The 17,024-nt window shown below is 37.9% G+C and overlaps 1 protein-coding gene across 1 annotated transcript in view; it reads right to left on the reverse strand.

Moving 5' to 3' along the window:
- ARID4A (AT-rich interaction domain 4A) overlaps window positions 1-17,024 on the reverse strand; it is a 75,824-nt gene that overhangs the window by 14,113 nt on the left and 44,687 nt on the right. The window contains exons 10-17 of the mRNA XM_004698985.2: window positions 15,400-15,406; window positions 13,053-13,125; window positions 12,334-12,428; window positions 12,061-12,158; window positions 8,292-8,523; window positions 6,649-6,899; window positions 3,845-4,042; window positions 451-535 (exon numbers count right to left, since the gene is read on the reverse strand). Coding sequence (XP_004699042.1) covers window positions 451-535; window positions 3,845-4,042; window positions 6,649-6,899; window positions 8,292-8,523; window positions 12,061-12,158; window positions 12,334-12,428; window positions 13,053-13,125; window positions 15,400-15,406 — 1,039 coding nt within the window. The remainder of the gene's footprint in view (window positions 1-450; window positions 536-3,844; window positions 4,043-6,648; window positions 6,900-8,291; window positions 8,524-12,060; window positions 12,159-12,333; window positions 12,429-13,052; window positions 13,126-15,399; window positions 15,407-17,024) is intronic.

The following is a 17,024-nucleotide window of genomic DNA, read 5'->3' on the forward strand; positions in this document are numbered from 1 at the left end:
AAAATATCAGGTTAATCTACATGGCAAAGGCTGAAAATTCAAGAGTGGGTAAATTTACAACTAAGCAGTAAGATGTTTTAGAACTTAAAATATTAGCATCTAAATTCAAAATGAGATTTGCTATTTTGAAAAATCCAGACAAGTTGAGACTTCTTTTTTCCCTACAGCTGAAACTTCTTAGAGGTCTGTGAATGGAGGAGGCTCGGTCCACCTTCTCTGGCCACGGCGCGCAGCCCTTGTTTGTCACTGTCCCTACTCCTTCACCCCTCTCCTTGCTGTCCATAATGTGGTACTGTGCTTCCACTTTTTACTTCTTAAGGTCCTCAATAGTAATAACAGAGGCTATCAATGAACAGAATCAAGATGAGTATTACACCAAAGAAATGGGTCTATAAAAACACAATTCAACTTGACAATTTCTGAACCCAGGATATGACTCTATAAACTTACTTTAGCTTTTTTCTTCTGTTTTTTCTTTGGTCCACCTTTGTCCAAAGGCCAGATTATCCTGTCAGCCTTCACCCATTCATCATACCTTAAAATAAAGAATATATAATACATATAAAGCTTTCACAATAAAACACCCTGATATAGATTAAGAAATTTGTGACTATCGTTGGCAGAGATGGGAAAAACAGTAGTTGGCTTGCTGGCACTATGTGTCAACCAGTGTAGTAAAGACGTTGTATTCCTACTACACTCATGGGACAAGGCAAGAGAATGTACTAATCAAACAGGCTTATTCTGCACTGAGTAAGCAAGCCATAAATGGATTCAAGACTATTTAAACCACATTGTGTTTCCACACTTCCTTCAGATGTAAGCTTAATTAAATAAACTGATCCTGCACTGGGTTGCAGGCTAGTGACTGAGGAATGCAAAGGTGATGGTCACGGTTTTTAACTGCTGTCGTGTTAATCATGTCTCCTAATCACTAGTAAGGTCCAACGCTCACTGCCACCAAGTCAATGGACCCTCTGTGGGTTTCCTTCACTGTAGCCGTTTACTGGACTAGAAAAGCCCAGCCTTTCTCCTGTGGAGTTGCTGGCGATTCCCAGCTGCCAACCATGAGGACTGCACTCCAGCACGTAACCACTACTTCACCAGGGCTCCTTACTAAGGTAAACACAAACGTGCAATACGATTGGTTCATCCACATTATTTTATCAAGTCCTTTCCAACTCTTTTCCTCCTAACTCTCCCTAGCCTTTTATGTTTCTATCAAACTTATTCTGAATTATGAGACTACATTTTTAAGAGCTATTTTATTTCCTTTATCTAAGTTTATTTTGTTTAGCTCAAGTATAAAGCTTTAACCCATCATTTTCCATACTTCTGTAAAAAATACTTTTATATATTAAGATAGTTCAATTTACTAGTCAATGGCAAATAAGAAATTAAACTTTCAGGCACTTAATAATAGCTCTTACATTACATAAGTATATAAGAATATATATTGATAGGATAAAATCATATTTGGTCTAAGTGTAATGCAAAGAGGTGTCAAAATGGAATTAAAATATAATGGGATTTTCCCACAAACTTCTTGAAGCACTCTCATATAATAATACTGAAAGTACTGTGGGCTGCCAGAGAGCAAAAAATCAGTCTTGGAAGGATAGCCAGAATGACTTGGGAGCACCTAACACTTCCATCAGGATGTATGAGCCAACAGCCCACAAGAGTAAGTAACTCTGCCAATTCCAAAATCTCATGACTCAGAAGCACAGGCCAGACCTCCAATATACTTGTTCCAGAGCACACTGGCCCAATCCACACCTAAGTACTTCCAGCACAGCAGTTCTCAACCTGTGGGTAGCAACCCCTTTGGGGGTCGAATAACCCTTTCACTGGGGTCTCCTAAGACCATCAGAAAACACATAAATATTTCACAATATATAATTACATATTGTTTCGTGATTAATCACTATGCTTTAATTATGTTTAATCATGTTCAATTTGTAATAATGTAAATACATCCTGCATATCAGGTATTTACATTATGATTCATAACAGTAGCAAAATTACAGTTATGAAGTGGCAACGGAACTAGTTTTATGGTTGGGGGTTACCACCACCTGAGAAACCGTATGAAAGCACTTCGGCGTCAGGAAGGGTGAGAACCACTGTGCTAGCACTAACACAGCCAATTAAGTGTGGTCCCAGAGATTCTCCACTAGAGGCCAGGATTCTCCTCGTTAACTGAAAATGCTCCCCTGTTTTAGAATCAGACTAGATTTTCTAGAGACCATAAAGGTTCTATTTTAATTAACAGAGGAGAATTAAACCAGCTTTTAGGGGGATGAAAGGACATCAAGAAATCACTAACCACATGAATAGCCAATTGAGTAACTAATTAATAAGATAACCAGTTGGGAACAACTTGTGCATATAATAAAAAACTACGGAAAAGAGTTATAAGTCAAACATAAAAAGATAAGAAAGGAAGAGAGGAAAGAGAAAGTCTGGAAAGGAGGAGGAACATAAACACACGCTACTGATGGGCTGACTGAACAGCGAGGAAGAAAAGGCTCGGGCGTGCCACGACGGCCAAGACCGTGACTCCAAGTGGGCACATGCAGCCCTGCTCTCAGAGTCCAGCCGCAGTGTGAAGAGAAACACAATTCTAACCGTTTTGTCTGCTACTCAATAAACCTATATCCTTCTTTAGCCCCACCAAATAAAACAGCCAACATTTATTGAGTAATTTCTCCAAGGCAGACACTGTTCTATGCCCCTAATGTGTTAAGATAAGGCACTGCAATTATTTTCTCCAATCTAGAGATTAAGGAGTTGAGGTTTAATAGAGAACACATCTAGTAAATAGTTCCTGATTTACAGTCTGGTTCCAAGTAAGTAGGGGCAACCAGAGATAACAACCACAAAGACTTCCTACAGGAGGAAGAGAAAAGCAGGCCCTAACATGCTGAAGCAGCTGACAGGCACTATCAGCGGGGCCTCGTGTTGCTAGGAGCTCATCTGCCCCTCACAGCCAGGCTGTGGCGTCGTCTGGAAGCTACACATTGCACAGAGGGTCAACATCACACAAGGCCACTCTGTGACCATGATGGGCAAGACAAAGAACCAGACGCATCCTGCCTAAGCCAGAAAAATAAAACACAAACACTGTCCAAGCCAGGAAAATGACCCAACGTCCTCCTTTCCTGACTTCTACGAGTGAGTGCTGCTGCTTTACCGACTTCATTCTCAGCCTTGATCTAGTCGGCACTTGCTTCCCTTCAGCACCCAACCTAGACCAAAGCTCCACTTCCTTAGTCCTAAGAAACAGATACATTTTTTTAATATTAAAAAAAAGCTTGGCTTATAAGAGGAGTGGCACAGGCTTTATTTCTGACAAGCTAAGCAGTACTAATAGAAATGCAGGATGAGGAGCTGCTGCAGACCCTGAGACTGTGCTCCTCCTGTTGGCGGCACCCTGAGCATTCACTGAGGGGCCAACACCCTCTCTCTGGGGCGCCGCCACTGAGTCCCACAAAGTATGTGTTCTCCCTCATTGCAAATGATCAATAAATTCAACTTGTTCATCTACTGCTGTGTTCCTGGCTGGAAACACCGACAGATAATGAAAGAGTGGAAATGTAGATTTGGAAAATGCAAAATGTAGGTGCACTTTCAAAATGTGTACCTTCCCTCTGCTTTAGTCCTCCATCAACTTTCCATTGATGGCTCTCCTCACTGAAGGGAGTTTTAAAAGAAAGCATTTTCTGATGATAGCAACAAATGTGCTGGCTGGCTGGCTGGCTGGATAGATGGATGGTGGTAAGAGTTGTACGAGCCCCCAATAATCATGCTTAGAAAAGAAAAAAAATATTTTCTTGCTTACCTGACATTCCAACCATAGTAATGTACCAAGTATAAAACTTCTCCATCATCAATTTCAGTGCTTTTAATACTGGCTTCATAAATTTTCTGGGTTTTCCCTCGTCCATATTTTACTTTCACTTTGGTTCCTGTTAGGCAGGGCTCCGAGCCCTCCTCATCCTCCTCTCCTTCAGAATCACATTTGCTTTCAGTTTCTCCCCTGCAGTAAGTTATAACAGTGATAATGCTACTAGTGACTTAGTGGAAACAAAGTAACTTGAGCTAAAAGAACCCAACTTGTAGAATATCCATAGACTTAGCATTACCTTAGTAGCACGTCAGTGGAGGAGGAGAAGAAGGAGGAGAAGGAGAAGACTTTATGAGCTACCTATTAGGGATTCTTTAATTGTGTAAAGGTGCACTGTACCAAAAATCCGTATTTCCTAAGGCCAATCAGTAGCCACAATTAATGAAGAGACAGTGAAATAAATCAATTCTGATACAACAAAATCAGAAGATTAGGTGAAAAAATCTTTAGGATTCATACTCCAGTGCCACCTTATTAAAAATTGATCTAAAACTATTTTTATAACTTCCTGCAACTACACTATCTACTGTTCCATTTAGAATGGCTCTTTTCTTTCTTTCTTTCTTTCTTTCTTTCTTTTTTCTTTTTTTGTATATGTGGGCAAAACAGTGAACAAGGGCTATCTACATTAGTAAACATCTCTTTCAACTAATTTATATTTTGTGGGCTTCCGACTGCACAGAGTAATTGTAAGTATTTGAATAGGAGGTCACTTGCTACACTTGTGGAACAGCCAGCCCCGGGACAACAAAGCTTTACTTATCTTGTATTGGTTTCTATTTGTTTTCACTCATCTCCCAGCAGCTTTCCTTTGCATTGATAGTCAAGTATAAAGGGCAGTAACACAGGGAGGTCCAACGACATTTAAAATGTTTTTACAGTAAACCATTCTGTGTTAACCCTGCAGAAAGCAGACTAGATTTACATCACAGGTCATTCTAGTATCCACGCTGTAAAAAAGCTTAAGGGATATTGTATTCTATAACAAATATAGGGCACTGTTTTCATGTCCACTAGGAAATTCTGCATGAAGCAGTAGCTGACAGGCCATTGGTGGTATGAATATTTTCTCTCCAAGGATACTTTCCTTAATAATCTTGATAAAGTAATTTCAAAAACTATGAAAGAAACTACTTTAAGTAGAAATTTCTACAGATAAAACAGTCTCCCCATTTCCATGATTCTACAGAAAGAGGATACAGGCTATATTTGTTGTCAGTATATTCAAGTTTTATTTAAATGTTAGAATTATTTTTTATACTTGTCTATTAAACATTCTCTATACCTGTTATGCTTTTTATAATTAGAAAGACATTGAAAAATATGTATATATTCATATTTAATGGTGAATTTTAACATTTCAAACTATGAATTTTTTGGTATTGTTGACAATTGCACAAATTCATTGTCATTGTCTCCAACTTAGACATACCTGAGTTAGAAGTACCAAACTTAAGACCCTAGTTTGTGCTTTATTTGTACTTATCATTAGTATTATGTACAGCATATAATGTTGCAGAACATAAATTGCTGTTATCATTTTCGTGCTACTCCCCAAAGACAAACCAAAGCAGCAATATTAAAACAAAAAGAAATAATCAAGTACTACACTTCCATCAGAACTGATTAAGATGGAGTTATCCCAACAAAGCTGTCGTTAAGTCAGTAACTACCTATATTTAAAATTTTATACCCACATTATTTCTTCCCATTTTTCCTAATCCTAATTAAATTTCACTACAGAACCTTCTTTATTCACTAAATCCAAATCGAATTTTTATAACTCAATACACCTATTTATATGGAATTGTGACATTACCTTTCTCAATTATTCTATTTTTCCAAATATTTTTCCACAGCTAATTTTCAGATAGGTATCGCTAGTTGGTTGCAAGAAACCACTTTCCCTAAATTGTGCTAAAAACTCAAATTTCCAGAGTATCTAGCATCACATAATAATAAAAACTAAGGAGGAGAGTTTTATGACAAGTAACTAGGTTATGTTGTAGCCAATTTGAAATTCATTTGGTAGTATATAAAAAAAATCAGTAAATGCATTTGGCAAGACTTACAGCATGATTTGACAATCGCTTGATCTAGCTGGACTGCCTAATCATTCATCATTTTTAAGTCAATTTAGACCATGCACGTTTAAGACATGAGGGAAAAATACAGTTTTCACTCAACAGCAAACAGGATGGACATCTAAAAGCTGAACTTGATTGGTGTGATGTGGGGCAAGACTTCACTTTCCAAAGAATCAGGGGTGCATGCCACTTATCCAAATACAGTAACTTGAAAAAAGAAAACTGACCTAAATAAAGCTAACACACATACATATCTTCTAGTACTGTGCACCCATGTGTTTGTTAGCTTTCCCACATTGTACCTTTTTTAAAATGGAATTTTTGCTGTCGCTGTTTCCTCTTGTCCACTTCCTCCATTTTTCTCCAGCTCCCTTCCCTGCTGTCAACTGCAGGACCTTTCTTTTGACTGGGTGGCGCAGCCTTCTGTGAGGCCACTGTTTAGGGCACAAGTGCTATTAAAATGGTGCGACCAGTATATTCTCCAATTCCGAAAGGCGATACACATCATCTTCACAATGTGTCTCACCTTCATTAGACAAGAGGAATGGAAGTCCCAATAAGAAACGTTCCCTCACACCTGAATCTCTAAGCAGGAACACAGCACTGCTGCACCCCGACGGGTACTTCTGGAGAACAAACAAGATAATGTACCTCTCTTGGCTTTTCTCTTCCTCTTCCTCTGAATCTTTGTCAGAGTCCTCCTGCCTTTTCACTTTCTTCTCTTTGGGTTTTGGTGCATTTCTTCTCCCCAAGAGTAGCTCGTTTTCGTTTTTCTCTGCAGTTTCATAGTCATCATCTACATCCTTACTTTCTGTGTCATTATCTTGTAATTTGTCTTCTGGTTTCTCCTCTTCACTTTCTTTTGTAATACAATTTGCATCTCGAACAATTCTCCTTCGTCCCTAGAAGGAATAAAAGCTTTAAAATAGTTATCACTACAAAGAGGATAAAAGAGAAATCTTTTTTCTTAAAAGTTCAACAACAATAAATCTTCTCTTTGGCTTGAGATGGGACCCTGAAAACCAATCAACTCAGGCATACACCTGTCTCCTTGCTAAAGAATGAGAATGATCCATGTAAATTAACTAATTCTATCTAGGGCTACTATACTATGATCTTTAGCTATACCCAGACGTAAACTCACTGACATCCAGTCCATTTGGATTAACAGCAACCCTATTAACCCACTCCCATCGAGTCAATACTGACTCCTAGCGATCCTATCCAACAGGGCAGAATTGACCCTGTGAGTTTCTGAGGCTGGAACCATTTGCAGGAGCAAAAAGCCCCATTTTCTCTCTTGGAGCGGCTGGTGGTTTCAAACTGCTGACCCTACAGATCACAGCCCAATTAGTAACAATGCACCACCAGGGTTCTTCAGCAACCATATAGCAGAGCATACAACTGCCCATAGTATAAAACTGAACAAGTTTCTGGAAGCGCACTGGACCAGCATTAACTTGTTCTACCTCTAACAGTTTCTGTCATGCTGCAGCATGGCCACAAAATTGGTCAGTCACTTTACTAGATGAATTCTAAATAAACACTTCTATATAAACCTCACTATACAAAATTCTGCACAAACTGGCACAATTCCAACTTTGAAAATACCAAGTTTTTAAAAATGATATATGTACATGAAAATATACATATAATAACTATTCTTTCCAGTTCTTGAGTATGTGCATTTTATACTTCAAAGGCAGAAGGGAAAAAGGGACACAGTCATTGTTTTATATTTTATTGTTTTTCAGAAACACTAGAATTTAAGTTCTAGGATGTTGAGTATTTTGTCTTATGCACAGTTATACCTTAGGTCTAATTAAGTGCCTGGCACACAGCTAGTGCCCTTTGGATGTTTTGGGGTATATAAATAAGAGCAACAATTATCTATCAGAATCTATCTCTGTATACTTTTTACACAGAAATTCCATTTTTAGACATATTATTCTAAATATTTCCTAGTCACTCAACAGGTTTTTGTGGACTTATTTTCATATTACATAAAAATCCACATCTTATGTAAAACATCTATAGAGTATGCCATAGTATAAGGGTAGCATAAATTTACCTTCCCCAAGATTTTCTCTCATTTCTTAGTAATACAATAATGTTGCAATAAATATACTTATGAAAATGTCCTCATTTATTTGGAAACATGAGCTAGAATTCTATATGATGAGTGCATGAGGGTTCTCTGTGAACATTTTGTATATATAGGAATATGTCTATAATGACTTTTAAAATCAAATAATATTTAAATAAATCAGATAAAATTAGTATTCACTGCTTACCCTTGGAGATTTTAATTCTATTTCTTCTCTTTCACTTTCACTATTTGAATCAATATTTTCCTCAGGTTCGCTCTTCACTTCTACTAAAGGCATTTCTTGATCTTCTTTTAGCACCTCTTCCATTGATTCTTCTAAGTCTTTTTTTTCCTCTTTTACTTTTGGTTCATGGTGGTGAATAGTTCTGAACTGAATATTTGCAGAGCGGCAGTACTCCTCAAAACCATAGAGATACCTAAACAACCAATATTTGATGTTAAAAAAATCTTAAGTCTTTGAAGTTAATAAGAACATTATTAAACACACATTTATTTTTTAAAAGAAAAACTCAAGTAACATAAAAAGTACTTTAATTGTGCTACTGATTCCTTGGGGTTTCAGGCAGGATTATAATCAGACATGCTGATCAAATAATGAAATGCCTTCCAGAGAAATATGAACTTGTGATAACTGAACAGTTTTTCGTAGTTTTGATTTAAAGCTTTATAAATGTGTATCATAATTTAACACCGTAAACATTGTATGCACCCAATTTTGAAAAGGAAATCCAGACAATGTGAGAGAAAACTTGATGTACTGAATTATTTTAAGAATACAAGGGGGTACCCCCAAAAAACAAAATTTGTGTTTCAAAGCCTGTATTTAAATTTTTATTATTATTATTTTTAATCATTTTATTAGGGGCTCACACAACTCTCATCACAATCCATACATACATCAACTGTGTAAAGCACATTTGTACATTCATTGCCCTCATCATTCTCAAAACATTTCCTCTCCACCCAAGCCCCTGGTATTAGGTCCTCATTTTTCCCCTCCCTCCCCGCTCCCCCATCCCTCATGAGCCCTTGATAATTTATAAATTATTATTTTGTCATATCTTGCCCTGATATTTAAATTTTTTTACTAAATAACCTTATCACCTTTAAAGTGCTCTCCTTTACACTTAATACATTTTTCAAATCTGTGATTCTTGAAAACATTTTTCAAACACATTGGTTTGGATGACAGCACCTCCTTTTTTTCTTCACCTCTTCTTCATCATCAAATTGCTGTCCTTCCCTGTCCCTCTTCATTCATCGAAACAAAAAGAAGTCACCTGGAGCGAGGTCAGGTGAGTCAGGTGTGTGGGGAAAGAGAGACATGCAGTTTTTTTTGCCAAACTGGTCCACTGAGATGGCTTTATGAGCAGGTGTGCTGTGGTGGTGGCAAAAGCAGTCCCTGTCTGCCACAAATCAGGCCTTTTTTGTCGCATACTGTTATGCAACATTTTCAGAACCTCTAAATAGAAAGCTTAGCCATCTAACCTGTGGAATAAACTCCAAATGCACTACTAGTTGACATTTTCATCTATTCAGAAGTTGATGGACCTCCAGAACAAGATTTGTCATCAATCGACATTTCACCTTATTTTAAATGAAAAAACCAGTCATAACACTTGCATTTTTCCAGTAATGCTGTTCTCTTGAATCGGTCATCACAAAAAACGAGGTGTGCGTAAAACTGCTTTTACGAAAAAAATACTGGTGATCAGAGAGAACCTTGCAAGGTGATGCCACTGGGCGCACTAAGTCCGAGCAAGTTGCTCAAAATACATACTAAGAATGCTACGCACAGTGGAGCTTTTTTCCAGTTTTGGGGGGTCCCCCCTTGTAAAACTGTCCCTTTGGTTTTCAAGACTGTGACTTTTGGAAGCAGATCACCAAGGCCTTTCAAGGCACCCCTGGGTGGGCTCAAAATGCAAATCTTCAGTTAGCAGTCAAGAAAGTGTTGGCACCCAGGAACTGCTCTACAACAGGGATCTATTAACTTAAAACTCTTTATACACCTTTTCTTTCTTCTTTTTTTAAAAATCATTTTATTAGGGGCTCACACAACTCATCAACAATACATACATATATCCACTGCGTCAAGCACATTTGTTGCCATCATAATTTTCAAAACAGTTTCTTTCCACTTGAGTCCTTGGTATCAGCTCATTTTTTCCCGTCCTCCCTCACGAACCCTTGATAATTTATTATTATTATGTTTTCATGTCTTACACTGTCCAACGTTTCCGTTCACCCACTTTTCTGTGTCCATCCCCAAGAGAGGGGGTTATATGTAGTTGTGATGGGTTCCCGGTTTCTCCCCCCACCTTCCTCTTCGCCTCCTGGTATATATGTAGTTGTGATGGGTTCCCGGTTTCTCCCCCCACCTTCCTCTTCGCCTCCTGGTATCACTACTCTCATTATTGGTCCTGAGGGGGTTATCTGTCCTGGCTTCCCTGTGTTTCCAGCTTTTTTTTAAAAAATCATTTTATTAGGGGCTCACACAACTCTTATCACAATCCATACATACTTCAATTGTATAAAGCACATTTGTACATTCATTACCCTCATCATTCTCAAAACATTTGCTCTCCACATAAGCCCCTGGCATCACTGCCACATTTTTCCCCCTCCCTCCCCACTCGCCCCTCCCTCATGAACCCTTGATAATTTATAAATTATTTTGTCATATCTTGGCCTGTCCGACGTCTCCCTTCACCCACTTTTCTGTTGCCCCTCACCCCAGGGAGGAGGTTATATGTAGGTCCTTGTTATTGGTTCCCCCTCTCTACCCCACCCTCCCGATATCGCCACTCTCACCACTGGTCTTAAAGGGATCATCCGTCCCGGATTCCCTGTGTTTCCAGTTCCTATCTGTACCAGTGTATATGCTCTGGTCTAGCCAGATTTGTAAGGTAGAATTGGGATCATGACACTGGGTGGGGAAGAAGCATTTAGGAACTAGAGGAAAGTTGTATGTTTCATCATTGTTACACTGCACCCTGACTGGCTCATCTCCTCCCCGCAACCCTTCTGTAAGGCCCATCAGTTGCCTACAGATGGGCTTTGGGTCTCCACTCTGCACTCCCCCTCATTCACAATGATAAGATTTTTTGTTCTTTGATACCTCATACCTGATCCCTTCGACACCTCGTGATCACACAGGCTGATGTGCTTCTTCCATGTGGGCTTTGTTGCTTCTGAGCTAGATGGTTGCTTGTTTACCTTCAAGCCTTTAAGACACCAGACACTGTATTTTTTGATAGCTGGGCACCATCAGCTTTCTTCCCCACATTTGCGTATGCACCCATTTGTCTTCAGCGATTTTATTGAGGATGTGAGCACCCAATGATAGAATTTTTTGTTCTGTGATGCCTGATAACTGATCCCTTCGGCACTTCATAATCACACAAGCTGGTGTGCTTCTTCGATGTGGGCTTTGTTGCTTCTCAGCTAGATGGCTGCTTGTTTACCTTCAAGCTTTACGACTCCAGACACTATATCTTTTGATAGCTGGGCTCCATCAGCTTTCTTCACCACATTTGCTTATGCACCCGCTTTGTCTTCAGCGATCGTGTCGGGAAGGTGAGCATCATGGAATGCCAGTTTAATAGAACAAAGTATTCTTGCATTGAGGGAGTACTTGAGTGGAGGCCCAATCTCCATCAGCTACCTTAATACTAGACCTATAAATATATGCACAGAAATCTATTTCCCAATCCTCATATATAAATATATTTACATATGTACATGCCTTTATTTAGAACTCTATAAATGCCCTTTGCCTCCTGGCTGTGTTTCCAGCTCTTATCTCTACCCAGGTACATGCTCTGGTCCAGCCAGAATTATATACCTTTTCTAACTTCAATCTTCCATAATTAATGTATTTTAGTTTAATAAAAAGTAAATAAAAACATTTCTTACAAATAGGTATTCTTTGAGGAATAAACTACACCACTTACTTTCTATAAGCAGTTTTTACATTGTAGGAAGCAGCTGAATTCAAAATAGGAATGCCAAGGTCCATATAAATTTGCTTCCATACAGCACCACTATCAATCTGGAAAATAAATTTTTATTTATTAACATTTACAAAGGGAAATAATTATTTACAGAATTAGTCTACGTCTATTTAAAAATGTGCTTATTCTCTAAAGCACATATGAAATACAACATTATATGATTTACCTTTGCATCAGACAAGTACATATTTCAAAGAACAATACTATACTTACATTGTCACATCCACCCTGATGATAAACTAATCTGAAGAGTTTGAAGAGATTGAGATCTTTGTAGCCCAACACAGGTGGTTTGTTGATTGGGGTACCTTTTTAATATCAGAGAACAGAAAGAAAATGTTTACTTAAATGAAAAATAAATTTAAAAAAAAAAGAAAAAGAAAAATACTAACTTGAAAACATAGCTAGCAACTTCTAATTCCCAAAATTTCATTAATTAGAGTTATCTATCATGTGCTGATGAAAAGGCTAGAAGCTAAAAACCATCCTAGGTATCTCTAAAGAAAGGCCTCCTGATGCATAGCCAAACCCTCAGGCCCTGAAAACCCTAGAGAACAGGGTTACTCTGACACTCATGGAGGATACAGGAGGCCAAGCTGCCTAGAACCACTAGTTTTAAATCAGTCCATTTCTTCTAATTCTGTTAACCCTATCCTGATTGGAGAGGGTCTGATCTGATATTAAGTTGAATGTGTGGAGACCAGATTCAGGCTAGATGACTTTCCACTATACGTATCAAGATAGCTTGTTTTGCTTCCAAAAATTTAACTATTGTCAGCTATAACTTATCCTTAGGCTTTATTTGAAATCCATAGCCATAGCCCATGATACAAAAAAACAAACAAACCCCAAAATCAAAAAACAATGCCTAGGACTAGAATTTAAAACTATTAAACTGATGACTAATTTTAAATAATTACTAATGGAAATACCTCTGTCTTCCATAAACTTATAAAGCTGTTGGAGGAAGTTGTCCCTCTCTTCAGGATCAAGTTCTTCCTCAGGCTGCAAAGATAAATATATAAATGTATTATACAAAGAACAGGAAGATATCCAATTCTATTTTTGTGTACAGATATAGAGATATCATTTTAATAAAATGAAAAAAATCTACAGTGCCAAATTTCAAGTGACATAATTTTAATCCAGTTGATTTGATGTTACTGTGACGATATACAATCTCTATACTTCACATTTATCACTGTAAATCTACCTTAGATATCCCTGTGGGATTCAAACTAGCTAAAAGGAAAAGACACAGCAATAAGCAATGAGGTGTGAAAATTCGTTTTCACCATTATTTGGAATTAAAAAAAAATACAACTCCCGCCCCCCCACAAAAAAACCCTCAACAAAGTATCATTGGGTCCATATAAATATATGATTAGAGGAAAATAGCAAATGTTTTTATTATATAGAAACAATTTGCATGTATACAGTTAAGTTGTTGCTATTTTTGAATGACTATAAACTAGTGGTTACAAAGTCACAGTGGACAAAGGTTTTTGTTTAGATATAACAATGTTTTTAAAATTCAAATATGATCCCCACCCCTCCCTTTCTCAAACCTCATGCTTTTCTCATGTGCCTTTCCTACATGACCTTGGAAATTGATCTCGCAAACCCTGAAAATACAGCAATGACAATCATTTCTTTTGGAAGGAAAATGGATATATAATTTAGTTCACATGGAAAAACTTATAAAAAAATTTCCCATACACACATTTCTAAATATATCTGTTTAAACTGTTACTTTTTACTAATCATATAACCTGAATTATTTCATCTTATGTTGCCATGGTCTCAGGCTTAGTCACATAAACTATGTAATAAAATATTTCCTTTTCTGATAAACTATAATCTAGCACTTGGGGAAAATTTTACTGGTTCACTAATACTGTTTTTAAATGCTATGTTTCTTCTATTTAACTTATCAAAATTTAATTTCAAACTAGTATTATTTTATAGTAAAAAGAATTTAGATTTTTTTTTTTATTGTGGACTTTTACATCTCTTATCACAACTCATACAATCATCCACTGTGTCAGACATATTTGTACATATGCTGCCATCATCATTTTCAAAGCATTTGAAAATGCTTTGAACCCTTTGGATCAGCTCCTCATTTTTTCCCCTCCTCCCCCACCTGCCGATTTCTGTCTTTTTCAATTCTAAGTAACAAATACTGTGTTTCCTGTCCAAAGGCATGGTAATTGGCCCTTTAAAATCATCTATCTCTAAGAATTTTAATAGCTATGAATATAGTCAAACTAAATAAATATATACTTGATTACAATATATAACTTTTTAAAAGCAAGAACAGATAAAGAGAAAGGGAGTACAATCTTTTAGTATGTATATTTTCTTTTAGTTTATAAATTCAGAATGATATATAATCTTAAGAGTATTTTCAGTTGTATTCATGTTAGCAAAATTTAAGTGAAAATTCTAGTATGACACAAAATTCAGCAATTCATAGAGTTAATCATCACTATAGAGTTGGTGGGGCTGTTACTTAATGCTTGAATCCAGATGGCTTAATTAATTCAGCCCAAGAATAATTCAATACAGTCATTGCGAGGGTTCCAGGAGGAAAAAGTGAGTATTGCCTAGGTAGTGTTTGTTTATCAAGCTACCCATCCATCACACAGATTTTGAATTTACTGATGTCAGGTACTATTTCTTCAAAGAGCTACAGCTAGTTATGAGTCAGAAGCCGTGCAGAAGCACTGTGAGTTAGAATGAAGAAGACATATGCTTTCATCTTTTGGCACTGAGTCTACTAACATGGGTACAGAAATATAAAACAAGCCAATATATGAACTCACGAGTGAAGGGTAAACAGCATATGCAACAGGCTGCAAATACAGGCTGGGGATTAGGAACTGACTTTTTAATAACATGCTACAGATTCTGACCATATACTGTGGGTAGATGTGCAGTTGGAGAGAGATAAAGAGGAATTTACATCAGTAATGTGTTTGTAAAAGTTCTTTGACAAGAGTAAGTGTGCTAGATTAAAGGGAAAGGCAGCTGTTACAGCAATCCACAGAGGTGGATAAAGACAGAATTAGCCTTGTCTCCTGATGATGGAAGTGTTACCACATCGATGGGGCAGAGGGAGAGGAGTGACACCGATTCTTAGTGTGAGTCACGTTCATGCCTGTAATCGTCAGAGGAGCATCAGGATGTAAGCACTCAGTCATTTCTATAAAGTTAGGGATCATTCCTATTTCACTGAGAATTATATCCCTAATGACTTCCACCTAGGTTAGATACTCTCATTCTATAATTGAAAAATTTTATTCAACGATTTCATATCCATTCATTCTCAAGGTGAACAATACTGACAATAGAAATGTAACAGGAGTCAGATAAAAGAGAAGGAAAAATGTTTAAAGATGTTCTTTAATGATGTAAGTTGTTGGGGCACATATCACTTGCCTGAAATTCACCTTATTCTTCCGAAATTAATCAGAAAATGATCAGTCATTGACTGAGGAATGGCAAAAATTCTAGTGCAGAATGGACTTGTTGCTATTTTACTGGAGAGAACTACACTGTTTTTATTCTTTTAAATAATTTGTTTCCGCTGAGCTATCAACTTACTTAGCTAGCAGCTCTACAATCCAGAACACAGAAAGTGTCCAAATTGTCAAAACACATGTCAGCAAAAGATGACACCCTTTGTCAGATGCTTAGGTCCATGTAACTTGCACACAGTTCTAAGGAGTGGGTTGGGATAGTTTCTTAGCATATGACAATCTGGTGTCACAAAAATTGACATTTTAAGAGTGTAACTAAACCTGCATTGTTTGGTTCCCAAAGTTATGCACTGTATATGAAGGTACAAATCTTTGGTTTATTTATAGCAAAACACTGGGCTTTTTGGTGAAATGATGTCATTAAGGACAACAGCAGCTTCATTCTCTATTCTAGATACTACGTATAACCCCTGGTTAGTCATCTTCATTAGTTACCCCTTCTCACCCATCTGTGACACTCCATCCCAAATCCTCCCAACTCTCGTACAACCCTTAATCCCGCAGTTCTCAATCTGTGGGCCGAGACCCCTTTGGAAATCGAACGACCCCTTCACAGGGGTCACCCGATTCATAACAACTGCAAAATGACGGTGATGAAGTGGCAGCAAACATAATGCTATGGTGGGGGTCACCCCCACGTGAGGAGCTGTAGTAGAAGGTCGTGGCAGTAGGAAGGTGCGGACACTGCCTTAATCTCTCCGTCTCCGTTCTCTTGTTTTTAGCTGCCTTCAAGCCTTACGGTGACCGCAGCCCAGGTGCCACTGAGTCACTTCTGAAATCTGATGAGCTCACGTATGCAGAGTAGAACTGCTTCACAGGGTTGTCACAGCTATGGCCTTTTGCAAACAAATCACCAAGCCTGCCTTCCGACGTGCCTCTGGGTGGGTTTTGACCCACCAACATTTTAACTAATAGTTTGAACATTCAATTTTCACAACACCCAGAGGCATCATTACCAATTCTAGAAAAACGGCGGAGGTGGGGGGAGAGGGGAGGAAAAGGAGAGAAGGCTGGGCAAGAACCCAGCAGGAAGAGTCTAAAACTTGGTAGATCTAAGGGGATGGGTCAGCATAGCTGGCAAGGCCCAACAAGTGTAATTTCACTTTCCCTAGTTTATTTAATGATGCTGAAGAATGAAACAGGCAACATAAAGAATGTGCTGTGCTGGAGGGATACAGAAAAAGGTGGGGAAAAGACCAGTTATAAGACACCTGAAATAAGTGTGGCAAGATGAGAAGGAATATTATTAGTAACTTATTGCAAGCAATAGTGACTTAAGCCTAAACATGGCTTAAACCAAACTCACAAAACCACAAAAGAAATTGTGTACAGCCTGAGAAAAGATCATTTATGAAGGGA

The sequence above is a fragment of the Echinops telfairi genome, unplaced genomic scaffold (assembly GCF_000313985.2).
Source record: "Echinops telfairi isolate 266 unplaced genomic scaffold, ASM31398v2 ScPeMD7_18;HRSCAF=68, whole genome shotgun sequence".
Lineage (NCBI taxonomy): Eukaryota > Metazoa > Chordata > Mammalia > Afrosoricida > Tenrecidae > Echinops > Echinops telfairi.